The sequence below is a fragment of the Microchirus variegatus genome, assembly GCF_963457635.1.
Source record: "Microchirus variegatus genome assembly, chromosome: 18".
NCBI lineage: Eukaryota > Metazoa > Chordata > Actinopteri > Pleuronectiformes > Soleidae > Microchirus > Microchirus variegatus.
The window spans coordinates 7,809,302-7,832,759 of NC_139819.1; the positions used below are offsets into that span (position 1 = coordinate 7,809,302).

Consider the following 23,458-nt stretch of genomic DNA (forward strand, 5'->3'; position numbering starts at 1 on the left):
CGAAAACTCTGTTCTGCATGGGACACAAGTGAAAATCAGCATAATTGCACTAATTGCAGCCAATTTCTCACTGAATGGACCCCGCTGTCACTTCTCACAACAAGCAGGGGGACAAGCACATCTCATGGTCCCCCAGATGGAGATGAAAGGAAGGGAATAAACACCCAGTGATCATTCTCTATTCAACTGGGTTTTTTTTTTAGAAGGGCTTGCAATTTACGGGGAGGAGGAAAAAAAAGGGAGACGGGAAGAAAATACAGCAGAAATTTATTTGAGTATCCACATCAAGTATCCAGGTCACGGGGTCGCCTGGAGCAGCGGGGGCCCCCAGCTTCCATTCAGGCCTAAGCTGTCGCGATATCCTGCATGACAGCCTCAGAGCTCCCCGAGTTTCTCCACGGAGTGAACCGAGTGAACCCCAACAAAACGTCTTTGTCAACATGTGTGAGAGCGAATGTCAACAAACACTTTAAAGGGGGCATTCCTGAAGCTCTTCAACGGGGGACTGAACGGGAGCATCGTATAGGCCAAACACGAATTAGAGGAAGAAAAAAAAAATGCACATAACCGCCGTGATATAACACAAATGGAATGTTGAGCCCCAAATAGAAAAACTGAGCTTTGTTAACCAAGAGCACTGCTAATTTGTTCATTCAATATCAAGACCGGAGAACCTCCTACATGGTTCTCTTTGACCCACAAAGACAGAGGTTTTATTAAAGCAACAGATCTGTCTTTCACTTTTTGAGTTGCTCACAGATGGACACGTTTGACTAAGTGAGGCCAAAACCATCACCTCCTTGGCAGACGTACTCACCCCATCTAACATCGCTTCTCCTCAGTGTGTGTGTGTCTTTAAAGGTACAGTGTGTGACATTTTCACCTTTCCTTCCAAGTGTGTTGGAGAACTTATTGTTTTTGTCCTTGATGTCATAGAAAAGGCTCATTCTGGGGTGAAGAAAAACAACAATTAAAACAAATCGAAAAAATGCAGAAAATTATTTAATCTACATTAGAACCTTTAAGTATATCGACAGTGATGGCCTACCGCATTTGCTTCTCTTTTCTTTCTAGATCCATCTGATTTGTCTGTCTGCGTCCAAGACACTGCAGTCATTACCTCCAAAGAGTTGACGTTTTTCTGTCTGTGAGTAACTCAAAAAGTATGTTGGTTTTTTTTTTTTTCAATTATTGCATTTTCTGAAGATGTACGGAGGTCATAGCCTGAATAAGACATTATCAAAATGATTAGGTGGAGATGGATCAATCACAACTCAATTCTCAATTTAAATCGAGACTCCGAATAACGTTTCTGACTGTTTACTGCCATTTATTTCGACATCTAATGCTATTTTAAATAGATAAAGTGGCTCCTTTCGATAGATATAAGGTCACTCAATGAATCACTGCCTTATTGTATGTTCATTCATTCATTCACAACCACTTTGTCCTCTTAATGGTCGCAGGAGGAGCTGGAGCCACTCCCACATGACACAGGGGGAAAGACGAGGTTCACCCTGGGCCAACTCTCACAAATTCACACCTAGGATCAATTTAGTGTCCAATTAACCTAATCCCCATGTTTGAAAAAAAAAATAAAAAATGTCCCCAAAAATATCCAGTGACCCCTCTGCGAGTCCCAACGCTGCTTTACAGCCTTCTCTGATGCACCTATTAAACTCCACGATGGCCTCTTGCCTTTTCTCCATGGACCCCCCCCCCCACACCTCCTCCCACCTCAGACTGGGTGGGCTCCCTGGGAGCAAACGTTGACCTTTCAACTTCACTTTGACCCTCGACCTTGTCGCTGTAGGCTCCTTGCACTTAGGCCACAATAGCACCTGCCACTCACCAACAACTTTCCATCCTCTCTCCCCTCTGCACCCCCACCCCTGAATAAATCAAGTGAATATATGAATACATTAAATATGAACACACTTGTTAGTATACTGTATTTTATTTTATCAGTATTTGTGTTTTGGAAGGACAAAAAAATAATAAAAACATGTATTTCTTACAAGACATCATCTATTCTCAGAATATTTACATACAGATCTATACTGCCATCTGGTGGTAACTTATAAGACAACATAAAGGGTTATGACATTTTGATCAGATGTCATCAACATAAGGATTAGAAAGAAACTATTTCTGACTCAATTTGACAACTGCTTAAGAAATTAATTCCTGATCTACTGTAATTTTCCATACATTTAAAATTTAAAAAAAATCTGTACAATGCAACAATGCATGGTCATTGTGCCGATGTACAGCATAAACAAAACTAAATATGTTGTGACTTTGACTATATGATTATTAGAATCTCAGAGAAGGCATGCCATGGAAAAACAAGGTGTACGTATGAAAGATTGGCTGTAATCAGTGAGCCACCCATGTCTCACTCAAGCAGAGCCACCATATGGCCGACTGGCTTAAGACGCAGTGAAACTGCACTTCACTAAAAAATGCTCAATTCACTGGATTTCTTCTGGGAAATCAGACCAAAGAAATTAAAACCAAAAATTTATAGAAGAGACTCGTAAAAAATACTCAGAAAATACTATTATATCAAAAGATAACAAGGGTTATCTATTAAATCAGAATTGTAAGATACAAATAATATACAGCTGAACCATCATTTGATTCGTTTGGTCTGCAACTCCTGATGTAAAATTTAGAACTGTATTTTCTATGCAACCACAGTTGACTTAGAGTTAAAATGTAGACTTTAATGCATATATATTTGCCATATGAGACACTGAACAATTTATAATTAGTTCACTTTTAACTTTGCCTTAAGAGAGAAGAACTCTATATATATATATACACATATACACAGACACACACACACACACACACAAATACACAGACACTCAAAGTCATAGCTCCAACTGCTCAGAACTTTTATTTCACAGGAAAGGAGGATTAAAATTAAATTAAAATATAAAATTTGGATGGACAAGTCTTGTTTTTCTTAAGAAGGGGGGAGTTGACTCAAGGAGAGTAGGCAGCCCCTCCACAAGGGAGACAGGAGAGGAAAGACGGGAAGCTACAAAATGTAGTTTGGGGAATGAGCTGCTCATTCAAGACGTTATGTATCAAAAAAGAAAAAAGGATGCAGTTAGTTAATATATAAACCCCACCCCCACCTCAAATGTCCTCATATGCAATCAGTGCTATAGCCCTCTCCTTTTCCCTTTTCTGGTTTCTTCCAGGAGGTTTTTGATCGTTTATCTTTTTCGCTCACTCTCTGACCCCATCATCACAATCTCATTTCTGTATTAATGTAACATCTTTTCCTGCAGTTTTGAAAAAAGTAAACAAAAAAAGTCCTTCAAAAATAAAATGCCACATTTTATGCTCTACTATTACATATACAGTATATATATATATAAATACATACATAAATATCTTACATGTACAACCAATTTTGAAAAGGGCGTAAAAGAGAGAACCCAAAAAGACTTAAGAGGACTTGTGGAGGTGGGGGGAGCGAGGCCAACGGGCCCAACGTTGCTCATTGTGAGGGTAGTGTGTCTTTCAATTTGCCTTTTTGTTTTAGCTTTACACACGCGCGCTAGGTTGTACACACAGCCTTTAGGAGGAGGAGGGGGGGTAACATTCCTCAGTTGGCCCAGTAGGGGGAGCTGCCATAGCTGGACTTGCTGCCTTGGGGTTTCTGCTGCATGCTGCTGGACTGATTGCGCTGTCCAGGACCACCCTGCAGAGAGCAAGAAGTGACTTTTTTCAGTCATGTACAAAAGAAAAACAGATGTACGGCAGCATATCTCCAAGAGTTTTTTTTTTAAAATGCATTTTCTGGTCCCATTATTTGAGTGACCATTGGACATACTGAGACAGACGACAAGTGACAAAGAGGCTGAGCCTCCAGAGGTTAAGGAACACAAGGAAAATCAATAGCATCAATAGCTTGCAGTCTAAAGAGAGAGTGAATGGATGTCTGCTAGACAGTGTGAAGTTAACACACTGATCCTGTCATGATGGATTGAAGGCTCAACAGATGCTACAGTGACTCACAGTCAGTCCTTGTACAAAGGCAATGTTCAGATTACCAGGTTGAAGTGACTGATTTTTTTCCCCCTTTCGATGACTCGATCTGACTTTTTAGGGCTGTGTGGTCACTAAATTCTGATTGACAATAGAAATTTTCAAATCGTATTTTTGTCACTACAGTACGTTTTTCCTATATAGAGCTCAGCATGTGCAAGGCTCTTGATAAAAAAAAAAGTACAGAATCCTAAATTTACTTTGCGAGGATGCTTGAAAATAAACTTGCGTTTACCTGTCCCTCCTGTGCCAGGTGGTGGTGCAGCAGCTGGGAGTGGGGCTGTTGATGTGGTGGCAGGATGTGCAAGAAGGGAGCAGGGGCGTAGCCTGGAGCACCCCCAGGGTTCAGGGGCCCTGTTCCCCCAAGTGCTGAAGGCAGGCTGAAGGGAGGAGGTGTCCCTGTGTGGAAGCCTTGTTTGTCGAATGACTGCAGAGAACCAAGAAGATGAAAGTGAGAACACGCTAGTACTGTAGTTTAAAAATAACGTAAAATAAAACATTCGGTAGATTTAAAACACATGTAACTTAAGTCACTGTGTAACTCAAGATGATGTGCTTGAGTTCACGTCTTAAAAGCAGAAGCATGTCTCTCACCTGTGTTTTGCTGTAGATTGAACCTCCCATGTCAGGTACTCCACTGGTACCTGACCCAGACAGTCCTGGTGCTGAGGGGAGAGTGAGGAGGAGGAGAAGGGGAACAAAGAGTGGGAATTAAGGGGGATGGAGAGAAAACAAAAAAGGAAAATGATAAAGAGTGGGGAAATCAAGGAGTTAGGGGGGAAAGAAAAAAATATGTTGATGAATAAATATCAGGCACTGAATGTCGTTTTTTCCACGGTTAGTAAAAGGGGGGGCAGCCAGTAGGGAGAAGCATATTAAGTGAGGAGGTGCTGAGGCATGTTTCTCACTTTTTTCACCCCTTTGGCACGAGTCGTAAAATTTGCACATCAAAGTGCAATCACACACTTGCATATACACACCTCTGTCCAGAACACTCTCGACAGTAGAATCATCTGCAATTGTGAATACATCCATTTTTCCCACAGGAAAGCGCCCCCAGCTACTTTGTGCATGTTTATTTTGTGCACACATGTGTTGTGAGTGTACCTTTCCCTGGGCCGCTGCCCGCTGACTTGGCCTGTGACTGGGCAGAGCCTCCGTACCCTCCCTTACTGTACTCCCCAGCGTGGGCTTGTGACAGGTCATCAAAGGCTGAAGGAGGTGGAGGAGGAAGAAAGTAGTACAGAGGAGGAAGAGGAGGCAGAATGAGCAGAGAGGGAGGGGGTAGCAAGAAAAGGATGGGGAACAGATGAGGTGAAGAGCAAAAGGAAAGAGTATGGTAGGGAAGGGGGGGCATAGGAGGAGAGAGGCAGTAAGGTAACCTGACTAAAATGGCAGCTGTGTCTATATTGAGCCGTGTCCAACTTCAGCAGGGGGTTTGAGCTATGCATGCAGCACAAGCAAAATACACACACAAGCCCGTCTCCAAACACATGCAGCATTTCATGTACATGTAAAATAGGACGTTGGATGTCTCATCTTTCCTCTATACATCTCATTTCAAATCAATCCTTCATATGCACAGACTGCCTCTCTCACAATACATGTACTTGTAAAATCCAGCTGGCCAGACCATTGATGAAACACCAGTATTATTGGATAATAACATATTCTGTGAGTCCAGACAGTAACTTGGAGGGCGGCTACATTAAACCTCATTACATAACCAACAATCACAGGCTGATTATTAGTAAGCAATCAGTTAGGACAAACCCATGTTGTCATAGTTCAAAACACAGGCTCAAACCCATACCTCAAAAGAAGTAGACATAACAAATTACATGTTTAAAATGTAAAAAATACATATAATTGAATCTGTAGAAAATGCAGTATAATTCATATGAAAACAAAAATCAGAGCAGTGAAAGAAACAGCGCTCTTGTTTAGTCTTAATCTTACCGGCGCCATACGCATGCTGTCCATAACTGGGCTGATGCTGTTGGTGGAACTGATTGGATGGGTTGGCAAGACCCATCGCAGGTTGTTTAGCTGAAGCAGGAGGCACAAACACAGTGGGGCCATACTGGAAGGCTGAAGGAACCCCAGGCATACCAGCATAGTACGGCAAACCTGTCGGATAAACATTTAGAGAAAAACGTATGAGCAAAGAACAATATGTATCAATATTAACATTAAAATAAAGAAAAAGGGTATTCTTTACCAGTGTATCCATAGCCAGGAGGCAGAGGGGGGTTCAGAAAAGCCTGGTTCTGTGCCTGCTGACCCTGGTTCTGACCCGCGCCCTGACCCTGTGATCCTGCCTGAGGTGCCTGCTGCTGCTGTGACTGCACCCCAGCTGAAGACAGGCTCGTCTGTGGAGCCGGAGGTGAGGAGTCATTTCGACCAAACTTTGTTGCCTCACCTGTACAGGAAATATTGGAAGAAAAGACTGTTATGTCTTCAACAAAGCCATTACAATAATAATTCAAGATCAAAAATATTCAGAAATTCAACATGAAATCCGACTGACCAGAATATGGATTATTGGCCATGTCTCTTCCAGGCATAGCAGCTGTAGTACCAGGGAATGTTAAACCATAATAGTCCTATTCAGAAAAGAAATATAGATTAGACAGCTACTTTCTTTGCTCAGGATGTCAATATGTTATGGTCAATGTTGAACATAGAACCAAATTCATATGCAGCAGAGACATGCAGAACTGTATAAATACAAGACTCACCATAGGAAGGCGAGATTGCAGCATTTGCAAGTCCTCATATCCATAGATCTGCTGTTGAAAGAAGGATATTGAGGAAAAACTGGGTGATTATTTTGGTAACATTTGAGGTTCTCCAAAATTCCTACCCATTAGGATTATTATTTGAAAATGATAACATTGTTCAGCCCAAAATAACAAGGCATTAAAACCTCCATAGAGTGAACTCACTGCCATAATTAATGCAGGGCTGAAGATGCTTAAACACTAAGTGTAGCTTAGTCACTTTTCCTAAGACAATTTTCTTTGAGAAATTAAATGATTAGGAAAAGTGTATAATTACCGGGTATGCAGGGAGCAAGCCACCAGGGCCCATGATGTACTGGTTTGCCAGGAGAGGTGGAACTCCTTGAGCCAAATTTGGAGGAGCTTTACCTGTGGAAAGCAGAAATAAAAGGTAGGATAAGTATGTCATTTGTATGCATTAAGATTAACAAAGTTGTGTATCAAAATATCCTTATTAGGTTTAGGAAACAACAAAGTGATGACTAGGAACATACCGGAGGTGTTGGTGAGCAGTTGTGCTGTGCGGCTGCCTGAAGCAGAATGTGTGAGGTTTGTGCCATTAGGAGTTAGTCCTGGTGCTCCAGATGGATGATGACCATTGATGGTTGAGTTGCTCACAGCCAGTGGGGCAGATGGACCGGGATTGATGACTTGATTGGATGACGATGAAAAAGCATGGAGGTTGCCGCTGCACTCTTCGTTATTTATCTGATGGCACAAGAGGAGTAATAAGAGAGTGTGGGACACATGGGGCGTCTGTCTCTATTTCGAACAGTGTATAGACATATGTACGTGGTGCAAAATGCAACACATGCACATGTCTGTACACGGTGATAAATGTAACATGTACAGACACATGTAGCAAGGACCTAAAAGCAATTTAACAAAATGGTGGTAAAGTTTGAGCAAACGGTAATTAGACTCCACAATTCAATGAAAATACATGCTATAAATTAAAAAAAAAAAACTTACGTTAACGGCGTCAACGTTAATGCATGACATGTTTCCATGACGACTGACCGGAAAAAGAGGCATGCGACACCAGTAAGCACGCCTACAGTCGAACTGAAAGTTAAGCGCGACTTAAGAGACTCGTTTAAAGAATCGGAGTCCTGTAAACATGTCACGTGCGTCTTTTTTCAGTCAGTTGTCATGGAAATGCATCAGGCATGAACGTGTTTTAATGTTGACGCAGTTAACTGCCATTAATTTTAATGCATTAACATCATACAATTATAGCTTTAGATCCAAATGAACACTATATTGTAGATTTTGTATATAGTGTCACATTGTTTTAAACTCTATTTTCTGTATATGTTGTATCAGACTTAAAAAACTATAATGCAGCCTGTATTGCGTGACCACGGACTTACCGTTAAGGAGGAGCTTGTGGCAAGGGCCAATCCAGTCGAGTGAGCGGTGGTCACGTGACTAAAAAAAACAGAGAAATGTGATTCTGTCAGTCTGCTGAAATCTGATGACACCCAAAGCAGCACATAAGGCATTGGCAGCAAGATTTAGAGATTCAGTCAACGATATGTCCACATAACAAAATTAGGATATGTGCTTGAAAACATCATCATCTCAAACACAAATAGAGGAATGCAAAAACACTCCAGTGAGTGTGACCCTTTTGTTTACCTGCTGAGCGTGGGGATGGGGGTCGTGTGTGAAGGTGTGACCGCAGGGGAAGGGATGTGATGAATAGGGCCACTGTCGCTCATCATGACAGGAGACTCCGTTTTCACAGTTCTAGACGACGATGATGTGGCTGATTCAAAAACAAAACAAAGATTTTTTTTAATTCATACAAAGAAACTGCATGAGAATGGAAACAAACGTAAAACACAAAGGCGGGCATTGTATCCCGATCTTTATCAAGTCTCATCAACTCACTGAGGATAATCTCTGCTTCCTACCAGATGCATTTAATAATCAATATTCAATGTATTATGTTTCACTGGCCACTCCAGTGCTGAGTGTACTTACTGTCCTGCGTGTTATGTGCCTTCATTCCACTGTAGCCATTCTACAAAGGATAGAACATATATAGGATTTAGTTTTGTTGTTCCGCTTTTTGTCAACAGAAAAAAAAAACATCTTTCTCTTATTCTGGGAGCCTGAGGCAAACAGAAAGAGATTCATCCTCACCGTGAGCTGTCCACCGGCAACCGATGTGACATCTTTGCTCTGCGAGTATCCAAGATGAGGTGGCATGGGCCTTTGACCACTGTTGTCCACACGGCTGACTGTGGCAGGGGACACAGAGGACGGAGGAGCAGCTGCACTGGGAAGACCCAGAGAGGGTGAGGGTGTAGCGCTGGGCAAACCCAGAGATGGTGAGGGGAAGCCAGAGTCTGGGGGTAAGCTGGGCAAACTACTCATGTGTTCACTAAGAGAAGGGAAGATGAGGAAAGACGCAATGATAATGCGGCACAAGCAGTTTCTAGCTGTAACAGATACACACATTTACAGACAAATCTCGAGCACTAAATGCACACACCTCACAGATCCTGGCTTTGAGAACAGGCTGCTTTGTGATTGCTGTGTGGGAACAACAGAAGGGACTGAAATGGGTGCTGGAGCTGGGGCTTGAGTGGGGGCTTGTTCTCTGGGCAACTCCACCTGGGCCATGTCCACTGTTCCACTACCAGCCTCAGAGCCAAAGTCAAGAGCTCCAAACTGAACATTCAGGCCAGACATGTCTGCCGAGCCCGGCATCTCCACTGCTGACGATGGGATCTGAGGTAGATACAGGGATTTTAAGTTGAACCAAGGAAATATATCTTAACACTGTATTTTTTATCCGTTCATGTAAAATGTTTTCAGTTAAAGGTTACCGTAGAGGTCAGACAAAAACAGTTCTTTCAACTGCTCAATTATTACTTGAGTAGGAAGTTTGGATAAATTACATTTGGCCAATTAAAATTAGCATTTTAGTTCCATTTCATGTCTTGCAATTACAAAAAAAATAAATGAAATTAAGTTTAAACAGTTTTGTCAGATAAAACGCTAACCTTTGAGAGAGGAGGTACTCTGCGTCTCTGTGTTTTTAGCTGCCGCTGAGGGGCTTCCATCATACAAGGTTCCATGCCTGGCAGCTTCACTCCAGGAGAAGGTCCATCTCTCACTGGTGGGAGGGAGGACTCATGACCTAAAGGGCATTAAAGGATGAGAGGCCCATTCATGTGACTATTACCAAAAAAAATAAATGTCAAGACATGGAGAGATTACCACGATCGTACAGAGTTAATTTCTTCAGCAAAGAAAGTTCAATTTTCTGAAACTATATTATTAGCTGTAAATTTGTAAAAAAAAGGCTCTATTCACATGGAAAAGGAAAAAGTTTCCCGTAAACCCAGCATTGTTTCAGGAAATGTCTCCATCCAAGGGGAGACCCCCACAATGACTCAAAGTGCTGTAGTACACATGCCAGGCCTGTAAGTGGCGCTGTAAAGCTACACCAAAAAGGAGAAGACAGCGCTCCACATAAATGCAGCAATGACGGAATGAACTAAACAAAGAAACTGAAACGAAGGCAATAAAAGTTATCATAAAGCAAACTAAACACTGTGGACAACTTGGAGACTTTGTCGCTATATTTAGAAACTATACAAACCTACTAAAAAAAGCGACTAGAGACAAATCTAGCGAGCTGTGGCTTTCTGGCATAACCCTAACTACTTTCCAGGTAGGAAATCACCAGTTCTGGGTTAGCTATATGAATGAATTTCCTCAAATCTTTTCAGTCCAGACACAAGCCAGAGGAACAAGAATCAGCTCTGCAGTGGCAAACATCTCAATAATTACATGCAAATAACAAATCAAGATTAATTTTAACATGTTGTATGCTATGATGATGTTCAAACCAATATGAGTCAGTTAAATATTCCTACCTGGTGGTGTGGGGACCTGTGGCGCATGCGACTGAGACATGCTCATAGGCTCTGTGGTGGGTAGATTGGTGGACTGTTGTTGCCTCTGCGCCAGCTGGCTGAGCACCGCTGATGGTTCCGGCTGAAGCTTCATCTCTACTGGAGAGAAATACAAATACTCACAACTATGGTACAGCAGCACACTAACCACTTGCATTGCTGCCAGTTACTCAATATTAACTTGCCACACCCAAAAAAAGAGAAACTTACGTTGTTGGGTAGTAACTGGGCCGTTTTCGACTCTTTGGGTCTTGATGTCTAAAGACGGAAAAGAGGCAGGAGCAGGACTTTGCATTGGAGGTGGCCCTACTTCTTTGGAAACATTACTGCTGCTGGTGGTGCTGGCTAAAGTTTGACTAGCTCTCTGACCAAGCCGAGGCCCGTTGAGCTGTTCTGATGTCCTGATGTCAGAGGCAGATGTCGGCTTTGGTGCATTCAGAGAACCAAATCCAGATCCCAGGACTGAGGACTAAGAGGGTGACAAGAGAAACAAGAACTGAATACAATATCATAGTGTGTTAGACGATGAAGCGTTAAGTGTTTGCATATGCGTCTGTACCAGTGCAGCATGTGCATAGGTGGTGCTAGCAGAGGCGGCATGGGCGTAGCTGTTGGCTGTGGCATGTGCATAGCTGTGTGTTGCAGTGCGCCCATTGTGGTGGGAATTGGTAAACACCAGACTCTGGCCCAAATCCTCAGCTGAGGGGCCATCGACCATCACTCCCAAGTCAGAGTCCATAGTATTTCCTCCAGCCTTTGGTAGTAGGCTAGCCAGGTCCACACTGGATAGAAGCAGTGGTCAGGAAAACAAGAGTTAGGAAACGCTTGGGATCAGAGTAAACGGATAAGATGATGTTTCAATATAAAGCCATTTTTGATTTTTCACAAACAAAATAATGCCTAGTTTTGTAGCATTTATTCTTCAGACAGAGTATCTTACTTTTGTCCAGGTGTGATGCGATTTCCCAGGGCAGCAGAGGCAGTGAATACTTTGGTCTCAGACAACTGTTAAAAAAACATTAAAATCAAATAGAGGCATTAGATAGAATATTGTAACACGGCATAAATAACTGACTTTTTATGCAGATGTGAATATATTTAAGGCACAGGACCACACTGGAGTGCCTTGCTTTTCATTTAAGCTACATTTATCATTGTGATCCATTCACCTCAGTTTCAAAATATCCGTTGTATGCGTCACAACACATCCTGGACCCGTTTGAAAGTAAAAGCATTCAAGCATTTGTTTCCTTAATCCACCTATTTTTACAACAATGGTTTCCTGTGAAATATTTGCAGGAATACAGATGCATAGCTTCATACCCAAACAGTTCTGCTATTTAATTTACTGCAGAAAAGTATTTACGTATTTTAGTACATTCTTACAATTATTTTGAATTGTGCAAACCCTATGTAAAACATAGCAGCAGCTCCACAGCAGATAAGCTAAATAAAAACTTAGCTGTGCAATACACAGCAGCAGCTGTCAAGCATTTCACAGATCCAGTGTGGCTGGAGTTGGTAAGTTCGAACCCAATAATAGTAGACATGGTTTCGACAAGTTTTTGCACATTTTTAAGAAAAAAGTAACAGCAACAATTCCTTTCATATCATTACAAATGCTGTCTTACATCCTCATTCCAGTCTTCCGAAGCCCAATCTTCCACATTGCCTGTCCATGGTCCTAAAAAAAAAAAAGACAGCGGTTCATAAATGCTCTTCACATGTTATCAGCAATGACACTCGAGAGCTAAACATGTGATTCATTTGGTATTTTTGTTTTAATTATTTGAACATTTATGACTATGCTGAAACTTAAGTTATGATTCAAAACATTGTCTTCTGTTTTTTTTCTTCCCCTACCAGGTGCCTCAGCAGACTTGTTGCCCTCTCCATCCCACGACTCCTGGTGAGCTCCAGAGTTTGCGGTGTAGTCAGCGGGATTGAAGGTGCTGAAAAATAAGACGGCAGGAAAGGTGGAGACATGGTGGTGATCCAAATGGAGGAAGAGAAAATGAAAGAAAATTGTTTTGTTGTTGCTGCTTGTGATATGACATGAGAAATCAAAGCTGTACATTTTCTAAGAATAGATTCAAAACATTTGCTTTTAAGATCAGTGCTTGTATGCTCTTCCTACATCAGGTATGCAACATACACTACACACGCTTACCCCATTCCCTGGGAGGAGAACCTGTTTCCAACAGCTGCTCTTCCTCTACCACGACCGCCTGCGACTGCGCCTACGCCTGAGGTGGAAAAAAAATACCCAGATGACCTCAACTGACTTTTACTATTCAGGCTTAACTCCTCAGTGGTTTCCTCCGAGTGGATCACTTAAAGTCAAAGTTGCTGACCAAAATGTATTGCCCATATCTGCTCTGTCAAAACACAAATGTCACCTCAAAACACAAAAGGCACAATGTTTGCCATCAAATATCCAACATGCATATATTTCTCCCAAGTTAAAGCACAATTGGACTCAAATCACAGCTTTGACAAACTTCACCATTCTTAAATAATTTTACTGTAATAAACAAAGCCTATAAATCCTGGTATTTGTTAATGATATCTCCCATCACACACACAGACACAGTTGCAGGGACTAAGCACATTCCACATATGTTCAGTACAGCATTGTTCTAAACGCCTGAAGACAAAAATAGATTTTGCCAGCTACACCATCCAAACATATGCAATGACATTTTAGACAACATAAGATTTGGATAAATGTATATACACTTTTGTTAGGACTGCAGGTAATTATTTGCATGGTTAAATGGATCTATTACTTTCTCGATGAATCGATTGATTACTTGCTTCTTTACTATAATTCAAATTTTTATCTGCAAAGATAACTTATTTTCTGTATTGCTCACCTCTACCCCGGCCCCTGCGTCCACGGTCACCCCCTCTCTCCCCCGGGGCCACCTCAAATCCATTCTCTTCTAACCGACCTGGAATTACACAAACACAGGCACATTAAAACTAATATTATTGACATTTAACTGAGAGAACGACAGCTGAGCGTTTTTAATTTTAAAAAAGGGACATTTAAAGGATGATCCCATGAACAATTTGTTTTTACAAAGTATGAAAATAGTCATTGTGAATAATGTGGGGAAAAAATGGCAACATTAGCATATTTTTGTTATTGTTCTTACCTTCACGGCCTCGGCTGATGCCTCTGCCCCTCCTGCTGGATCCTCCACGTCCACGACTGGCCTCCCTCTCTCCTCCTTTCTTCTCCTTGCTCTCCTTTATTTCTGAGGTACCTCCTTCTTTCCCAAGATTACGCTTCTTCCCCACAGTCTCCCAGGAGGTCTGCCGGAGGTAAACAACGATACAAGTTTGAAACACTGATTTGCATCATACGCTGATATTACGCTGGGTCAATTTTGCAAGTAATGGCTGCTCAGCCCCTGAATTAACATATGACACATGAACACAAGCAACCCATTTGAACATGAATGAGAAGTGGACATTTGTGTACAAACTTACTGTGACAGAGTTGCTCTCCAGCAGAAAATTAATGGCTCTGTTTACATCTTCGTTGCAGTCATGGAGGGCTACCATGCACTCATCTTGAGTCTTCCCAGTTACCTCAATCAACTATGAGCATTCAAAGCAGGAAAACGCAGTGTCAACAAACAAAGCAATTATACAGTCCCAGCGAGACAGTAGGCATATAGATGATGAATTTGATAAAATGTGTCAAACAAATGACCTGTTTGACTTTTTCTTCAAAGTCAGCATCATTTTTGTCATAGATCACTTGGGCCAAGCGGATCTGTTCTGCTGTGGCCTGGAAGACAAGAGTTTAACAAGAAACAATTAAAAAAAATATAGACATAGATCGAACTTATCTTTAAAGTGTAACATAAATGTAAATAGAACTCTGGATGTGCAAGAATGAAAACCCACCTGTATCTGTTTTTGTGGCTGTGTTGTTTGTGAGGTGGTGGGCAGCGTTCTGTCCCGAGTTCCCCGGGCTTGATTGCTGACCAGTGAAGTCATCATATACAGTATATACAAAACAATGTATGTACAAAATAGAAAAATCTAGAGAGAAAGAAAAGGGGAGAAGGGCAAAGTCAAAGGGCAGCCACAGATGCAATTGTTACAATGAGTTTAATTCCTATGAAAAGACGATACTGATTAAATGTTCATTGCCAGTACAGTATACTAAATAAGCAGACCAAGACTCACTGTTGTCAAGTATACCATGTAAGACTATAACCCCATCTGTCGCCTCCACCTCCCTGGTTAAATTTAGCCAGCCAAGAGGGGACTGTCCAAGTGTCAATTTACAACCCACCCCTGACTCCCACAAAAACAACTACAAGTATGCACCAGTGTCTGTAATGTGGGTAATATCAAATATAACGCTTTTCTCAATCAGTGACGTCGATGACTGACATGTTGCATCTGGTTTAAAGGTAACAAACAACAATAAATGAGGCTGGGCTTTTGACAATGTTCCATGGTGTAAATGTAAATCAAGAGCATACACCCAACTGGCTTATTATGTTAACTAACTAGTTGTCAGACAACCAACAACTTGTCAGCATGGAAACAAAAGAGAGCCACAAAGAGTCTTCCTATCAAACCAAAATCTTAATTGTGAAACAATTCATCAAGCAAATTTCAAAGGACGCAATGTAACAGTTTTCTTTTTGATTGTTGAATGTTTTATGTCGATTTGAAGAACGTAACACCAACTGTAAACAACTCGCATGTTTACCTTCGTGTCTTATTATATTACATGGTGGTAGTTAATATCCCGACTGTATATCGTGGTAATGCTCCATTGCGTTTAAGCTACATTACGCATTAAATATTCAACTGAAACTGGATTTCAAAGTGGCGCCTGCAATCAAATTATTATGAGTGCGGAAAATCGCTATTAGATATTTTCTCGAAATCATCCAACCCCAGACTCAATGACTGATAGCATTAGTAGCGCCTGACAAAGGAATTCTTAGAAAACACGGAACTGCTAAAATGGTAATACCACATATCTTATGTTTTCTAAATCAAACGTGGGGTTGTTTATTTTAAATTCAGATTATTCTGGAGAGCGGTACAAATGGAAACATGAGCCGCATTAGCAAACACGTATGCTAGCCTTTGGTCGCGTAGCTAACTTAGCTTTAGCATGGCTCACCGCTCGTCTTTGTTCCGTGTTAGACCAACACTCACACAATGTATATCGCCTAAGGTGTATATACTAGCAAACTTCCCTCGAAAAGAGTTAAGTTAACTGCTAGTGTGACCGATGTCGGTGTAGCCCAACCGAGACATGACCGAACAATAAACAAATGTGACGACTGAGAAACATGTAGCCTTTGTGTAAACCGAGAGGCACGGCAGGATTAGCCTGGCATGTTAGGAGGACTAGTGCGACAAGAACTAACACTGCGCGTTTTATTAGCATTTACAACACCCGACGTCGAATATTTTTATACTCGGGACTATAATGTGCTCGAGTCTGTCGAAGGACAGTCGAAAATCGCATGGCTCGACCACGCCGCGATTACAAATGCTAACTGACCCGGCGTGTGAAGAACCAGTCCGCGTACAATACAGCGCCACAGTCCGGATACGGCACTCGTTAGCTAGCAGGGTAGTGAGTTAGCTTCAAACCAAACAAGACGACGATGGTCGCGTACTCGACGATTGGTTGCTCTTAAACGCGTTTTTAAGGGCGTGCGTCAGTGTGCCTTTGTTGTTCTAATGGCTTTAAAGGTATACCGCTCTGGTTTTTTTTGTTTCGTTTCTTTACCTGCTAACACGACTCGCTCAGCCAGCAGCAGCAGCAGATGCTGTCACGTGACCTCACCGCGCCGTTGTTCAACGTCGAGGGCCTGACACCGCCAACCAAAAACCCAGCAGCTGGACACGTGGTTCGTCGCCTTGTCCCCATGGTTGTATTATAATACATCCATGCTTGTCCCGTCAAGACGTCCGCGTTCACGTCCAGGAGTGCGTACGTGCGTGCGCTGCGCCGTGGTCTCCATGGCTGTATCATAAGAACTTATTGATATAAATAATATATATGAAAGGAAAGTGGGAGAAGTGAGGTGAATTTGAATGAAACAGAAGATTACGAAAGGATGATATCAATACTTCAATAATTAGATTAGATAATATTTCGTGTTAATTGCTTAGGGGCCCCAATAAAATATCAGAATACATAACACAACCCATGGAATATGATTGAGGGGCCCTATATATGATAACCAGTGTTATGTGACTTCAGGGCCCCTGAGCTCTTAGGTCCCTGGCCCTGGCAGGCTCCTTCAATAATCCATCCTTGGTTAACACAAACATTTGATTTGTTATTCTCCAGCTTTGATCAGCGTTTATTCTCTCTGTAGCAGTAATTATGTTCCTACTAGCCACACAGCAGGCTTTTATGCCCAGACAGACACCACCCTCACCTTCCTTTGACCTGTGTGCAGGTTACCGTGGCAACCATGGCTGGCTTGAGGGAAAGAAAATGTGAAAACCACATAGTTCCTACAATATACATCTTATTGTCCTAAAACTCAATAAGTGAGTGAAAGTAAATGGTGATGATGATGGAAAAAAGAATAACCAGAGCAGATACTTCACAAAACATGGCACATCTGATCAGAAGTCAAGTTTAATTCAGTTTAAAAACGTTTGGGCTCTATCAAAAATGACAAATATCAAATTCATCACAAACAATGAATACACCTGTATGATTGTTTTACACTGATTTACATTTCTGGGAGCTGATTTAGAAGACCGACCTCGATCCAGATAGAGCTTGGCGTCAAGGTTATGTCACAAAAATAAGCAAATATTTTTGTTTTCCAAGAACTACGAAAGTATAATTCTGGGACAAAACTGTATCTAGTCGACCAAGACTCGTCTCAAGTTCAGCTTAAATGCATGCATTCAAAGTATAATAAAACAAACCTAATTTCTAAATACCAGTCATACAGGTATACGCAGTTATGTGACATGTCAACAAACTGTCTGACAAATAACTAAATTCAATACACATTCATCTCATAATATACTGTATGCATATATATTAAGAGGGAGAGTTAGAGGAAATATTAAAATCCTGCACCATGAGATAAAAAAAATAATCACACACACATAGACACACATACCAAGTGATATTTTTCTATTGTCCAGTGAGCTCCAAAGTCTCTTGAACAAAGGTAACAAGATTTAAAAACATACAAAACAAAGCAAGGCCCTCAATGCCCTTCGTGTATTCAACTATTAATGTCATGATAGTCTTGAATAATCAGCATTTCTTCAGTGTATGAAGTCATGTTAAAATTCCAGCTTATTAACTTTGTTTATTCAAGTATAATCCGATTGTCACGATATATCTTCAGTAGTTGTGTGCTTGGTCAGAGTGACTGCGCTTCAGATACGGCTTCAGCTGAGCTCTCATGTTGTGGAAACACCGAGCCTTTCTCTCCATGATCTCCTCCAGCTTTTGGACATATTCTCCGAATGTCTGTAAGGCAGAGGGTCGACAAACGTGTTAGTGTAGTTGGAGAACATAGAAATGTGTGACGGGTTTAGATTTATTCTGACCATATTAGGTTGCTGGGACAGAAGTGTCCCCTCTGTATGACATAGAGCTTTCATCTCCTCAAACTGCTCCCAGTGGGCCTGGACAACACGGCACCTGAAGTCGGGTTAGTTGTAAAAGAGATATTTGAATCAAAATATGGACTATTATATTATTCATGTGACCTGGTCAGAACAAGGGCCTTTCTGCATGATGCTTGTGTGATGCGTGGGTTTTCTCTGGGTTCTCCGGCTTCCTCCCACAGTCCAAAAACTACATCTTCTATATCTTTAAAATAAACAGAATTGTGTTGAATGCTTACTGTGCGTAATCCATGTCTTTCGGGGGAGACAGCTTTACATCAGGCACGAGAGATTTTGGCCAACCTAAAACAACAAAAAACATACACAATCACATTTGTAAACACTACATATATGTGTTCCACACTCTCAGCAAACTCACACTCACCTCTTTGTCCATGTGTGGAACAACGCGTGTCTGAGCGCTGAACAGCACTCACAGGGTCAGAGGTGTGAGGGCAGCAGCTCTTTGCTTTGAGCAGCTGCAGAAAGGACCGAGGAATGTCTTCGTCTTCGTCCTCTAAGACTTTACCCACCATCTCTTTTTTCACCTCCCCTCTGCCGTTCTCCGCCCGTCCATTCTCAAGCAGACGGAGTTGGTCCAATTGGTGCAAAGACATGCTGAGGGGGACCGCTCTGTAACGCAGAGCATCTGCACGGGTCTCATTTTGAGGTAAAACAGCCTGTGAATATGCTGCGTTTTCAGAAGATTTCCTCGGAGGTTGAGCTGGTCTTTTAGCTCGAATCCGTGTGATGCAAGGAGAGGGAGGTCGTTGTGTGGTCGACGGAGAGCTTGAACAGTGTTTGCCCAGAGAGTTTGAGATGCATCTGGTATGTTTTGATTCAGGAGAAAGGTTGTTTGGGCTCATTTCCCAGGCTCGAGAGAGCGGTCGTTTTGCTGGAGCTTGCTTGTGGGTTGACTGAAAACGAGGCGGGTCTCCTTCGCCCTCAGTGCTCCACACTCCATCAGCCATGTCCTCCTCGGTGGAACTCAACCCTTCCTCGCCCTCTGCCGCCACGTCTTCAAACTGATGGCCGTTTGACATCACACCTGAGACCCTGTCCACGTGCTGTCTCTCTGTTTCTCTTTGAGGTAAATATCTTCGTACATCGTACAGAAGAGGCTGGTCATTTCTTATCTGTCCCAGTTCCAGGCCTGCCCTGGTGTTCTGGTCATTACCAGAGTGACTGTTAGTTCCTCTCCCATTATCTCTTCTTCTACCTTTCCTTTCACCCGTTTTCTCCCTGCTGTGATTCTTATCGCCCATTCCCACCCAGACTTTAACTGGTGTGATACGTCCAAGTCCAGTCTCTCTTCTGCCCGCTGCACTCGTTTCTTCTCCCCATCTTCTGTTCTTGCCAGGACTAAAATCTTCTCTTTGCGTTACCAACTTCTGCTTTTTCGGGGGGATTTCCTTTCGGGTGTTGGCTGCGTTAAAACTGCTGCTGTTGCTGGGGCTGGAGTTATTCTTACGGCAGGGTATTTTGGCCACATTTCCTCCTCTCAGGCATTCCTGTTTTGTCAACTCTTTCACACTGTGACAAAAAAAAAAGAAGACATTTCTAAGTGACCCCAAACTCAACACACACTTACACACAAACACTTACCGATCAGCATATCTCAGTGTATTAAGCGTGTGTTCGGTCGCTAAATGACGAGGTGAAATGTTGGCAATCATGCACGTCAGAGAGTCGCCAATAAACGAGTCTTTTAAAACCTGGAACGAGAAGAATGAAAACCATCCATGAAAATAACACTTATATGACATAAAAATACTGCAAATGGACACATGAAATTTCTCACTACCTGTGTAAGTTTGCTTTGTCTGAAAGGTATGTGTTGCTTCTTTTGATCGAGGGTCCGGATACATTCTTTGAGCTGAAAAACACCAACAACAACAACAACAAAAACTTACATACATTATGCCTTTGATTTATATGTGAGATCTCTGAGTGTATGAGCATTTGTGCATGTGGAGCTTACAGCCAACAAACTCTGGTTGATCTCAGCTCCCTCGATACGACTCTGTCTGTTTGGATCTTTGGTGTCTGACGCCCGCTCACTTCCTGCAAGGTCCACAAACCAAATTCTGCAGGCACACAGACACACGTCTCGAGTCAATCGTGTTGTACGCGTACCAATACAGTAGTTAAGATAACAATAAAGCACACGTCGGACTCACCTGCCAGCTGACTGGAGGTTTGCATCTTTAAGCTGAATTTCAAGCAAGGCATGAGACCGAGAAGAAAGCGCATTTACGCCATTCGTGCCCTGCTTGCGCTCCTTAATGCCCTGTGAAATCACCTTTATTACAGGATGATGAAGAGGGAGAATGAGAGAGAGATCGAGGGTCAAGTAGCCACTATATCACATTTCCTGGTGCATTTGTGAGGATGTGTATGAGACAATAGAATCAGGATCACAGGTTTGCACTCGGGGTAATGTTACTGTCTTGTGGCTTGAAGAAATAAAACAATGCAAGTAAAGTTTAATTCTGCAGAATCACTATAATAATCAATTAAAACATCATTAATGTTCTATCCTCTGCCATGGTGAGTAAGACAGTTGGAGTGTGGCCTGTGATGTATTTTAAAGAAAGGGATGAACCTCCAGCAGCGAGTCGGCCGACTCCACCCTGACCGTCCGCAGTCCGGCAATTTGAACCGCTTTCTTTCTGTCCTCCCTCGCGAACAACCTACAGACAAATGCGCATAACAAAATCGTGGCTATCATAATACAAACGTAAAAAAGCAGCAAACTATACTTCCACGTTCTCTTTAAACAAACGCACCTTTTCCTGTTGTCCAACAGGTCGTACAGGTGGCCACAGTAAATCTCAAAGAAACTGACGTACACCTGGTTTTGCACACGAGAGGTGGACAGGTGTGTGAAGATGTCCCGGACTGCGAGTTCATACAATCCGGGCGTCCCCGTGGCTGAGCCCAACATGGTGTGAGTCTTCCCCGCACCTGTCTGGCCGTATGCAAAGCAGGTGGCCTCGCCTCTGTGGACATACACGAAGACAGATAAGGGATAGTAAGGACACAAAGGACTTTTTTCCACTTACCCGGGTATGAGCAATAAGCTACCATAGGCTCCGAATCCTCAAGCATGAGGATGGGACTAGACAAGACAAGATATACCTACCCACTGAGCATGTGCTGCACCAGAGGATATGCTGTTCTCTGATACACTTCCTCATTGGAGCTCTCTTCTCCAAAGACCTGGTTAAATAAGAACCTGTGCTGCAGAGACCAAAGTAAGAGCAAAGTAAAAACCCAGCAATTCATGATAAGAATCATTACAGTTTCACATCCTGTGTGTGTGTGAGACACTGCCATGTCTTTTTAAAAACACAAACTATAACATTTACCTGCAGTATGTACTGTGTCAGATCCAAAGCGACTTTGGTTTCGTTGATGACAACACACTCTCCGCCTGAAGTGGTCACAGCGTCTGCCTCGCCCCTCCGGCTCTCCGCACACGTCAGAGGTCTTTTCCTCACGCACACACAAATCCGCCGCTCTCCTTGCCTCCTTTGCACACACAGCATAAACTAACACGTTATCCCTAATCATAACCAGTTAGTTAATGCCTAACCACTATTTGAATCTTAGCCATTAACTTAACCCAATTTCTCAGAAATTAGATTCTGCCTCATTAGGGAGCAGGTTATGGTCTCCATGAGGACTACTGGTCCTGACAAGGTCAGTGTTTATGCCAGAAAAGGTCATAAAGCACTAACAAATACAAGCGCGCACACACACACACACACACATAGGATTAAGATGCTCAGACTCTGCATTCACAACAATACAACCCACTGCCACTCACTTTTTGTTCAGAGCAGGAGTGGAGCTCCGTGGTAGTCCGTAGTTGTAGCCAGGCTTTCTCTTTGATTCATAAACAGGCGGTGAATTAGTGATGCATCCAGAATCCCCGTTACTGCTTATCTCTGTGAGAACTTTCTCCTTCTTAGAGTTGCTGTTCTGTTGTTGTTTCCCGTTGAGCCTCTTTGACGCCACTGTTGCAGGCCTGGGTTTTTGCTGGTGGACTGATGCGCACTTTGGTGATCTGGTGCCAGATTTGTCCTTGCCGTCTCCTCCTGTGAGACGATTAGATGGATGACTGTGGTATTCTGACGTGCGGTTGTCTCTCCCAGGTGTGGCTGTGCCTTTGACGACTGGCGTGACATTTCTATTATGACCAGTGCAGGCAGGAGCAGAGCGAGAAGGCAGCCTCTGATGACGATCAGGGCTTCTGTGGCTGAAATCAGGCCGTCTGCGAAGGCACGATGGTCTGACGCCGTCCCTCTCATCCCCGGCATTATCGATATCTTCTTTAGCACCAGCATTTTCAACGTAATCGCCACCGCTTTCGTCCTCATATTCAAGCGAGTCGAGAGTTTTGACCATTTGGATCAGATTGAAGAGTCGATTGCTGTCCTCCATAGTGCGGATTCCGAGGACGGGAAAGTCCTCCTTGGTGAGTGCAGAAAGGTGAGCAACACAACGAATTCCCATTGACGTAAACCTGACAAGACAGCAGACAGAAGATGAGTCAGAGAGACAGAAGCGTGTGCTGGATGTCCTGTTTGAGTGAGTGTGGGATCTTACCTGGCATAGTGATGCTGTAGGCTGAAATCACTCAGACACTCATTCAGGTAAAGACTCATTTTTTTCCTCTTCTTCTTCTTCCTCTTTGTTGTAATTTTCGTTACTCAATTTAACCTGTGAATGACATGTGTGTTTAGTAGCTGGTCACAAAAAGTGAATGTTTACAACTGTAATTCTATGACAGAGGGATAAATGTGCATGGAAAATGACAAAAAAAAACAAAAACACTACACCAGCTTCACACTGCAGTCGCAACCGCTTAACACACCACCGTACAGTTGGACAGGAATGGGCAAAGCACAGGTCATCATGATATGGTATGATAGTGAAATTTGACACTTGCTTTAGTAAGAAGCCGGGACAGCACAGTGCAGTCATGTCACACATTTCTGTATCATAGCAAATATGATAAAT

The 23,458-nt window shown here is 42.5% G+C and overlaps 1 protein-coding gene across 7 annotated transcripts; it reads right to left on the reverse strand.

Moving 5' to 3' along the window:
* Positions 1-2,879: 2,879 nt before the first annotated feature.
* On the reverse strand, positions 2,880-16,697 carry LOC310939968 (ubiquitin-associated protein 2-like). 7 transcript variants are annotated; one of them, XM_083904858.1, is made up of 30 exons: positions 16,569-16,697; positions 14,708-14,845; positions 14,511-14,588; positions 14,285-14,395; positions 13,948-14,107; positions 13,663-13,740; positions 12,957-13,032; positions 12,650-12,738; positions 12,418-12,470; positions 11,727-11,791; positions 11,346-11,568; positions 10,997-11,255; positions 10,748-10,882; positions 9,869-10,005; positions 9,355-9,593; positions 9,003-9,243; positions 8,841-8,880; positions 8,493-8,622; positions 8,225-8,282; positions 7,346-7,559; positions 7,129-7,220; positions 6,810-6,860; positions 6,599-6,674; positions 6,290-6,490; positions 6,028-6,198; positions 5,176-5,280; positions 4,977-5,081; positions 4,663-4,733; positions 4,304-4,495; positions 2,880-3,721 (listed from the first exon to the last, which is right to left on the reverse strand). In XM_083904858.1, the coding sequence occupies exons 2-30, from the start codon at positions 14,801-14,803 to the stop codon at positions 3,626-3,628; spliced, it is 3,642 nt and encodes a 1,213-aa protein (XP_083760984.1). In that variant the 5' UTR covers positions 14,804-14,845; positions 16,569-16,697; the 3' UTR covers positions 2,880-3,625. The 7 variants fall into 7 exon arrangements, with proteins under 7 accessions (XP_083760984.1, XP_083760985.1, XP_083760982.1 ...); XM_083904859.1 differs by having other exon boundaries at positions 5,049-5,081; positions 10,748-10,885; XM_083904856.1 differs by having other exon boundaries at positions 10,748-10,885.
* Between the last annotated feature and the right edge of the window lie 6,761 nt (positions 16,698-23,458).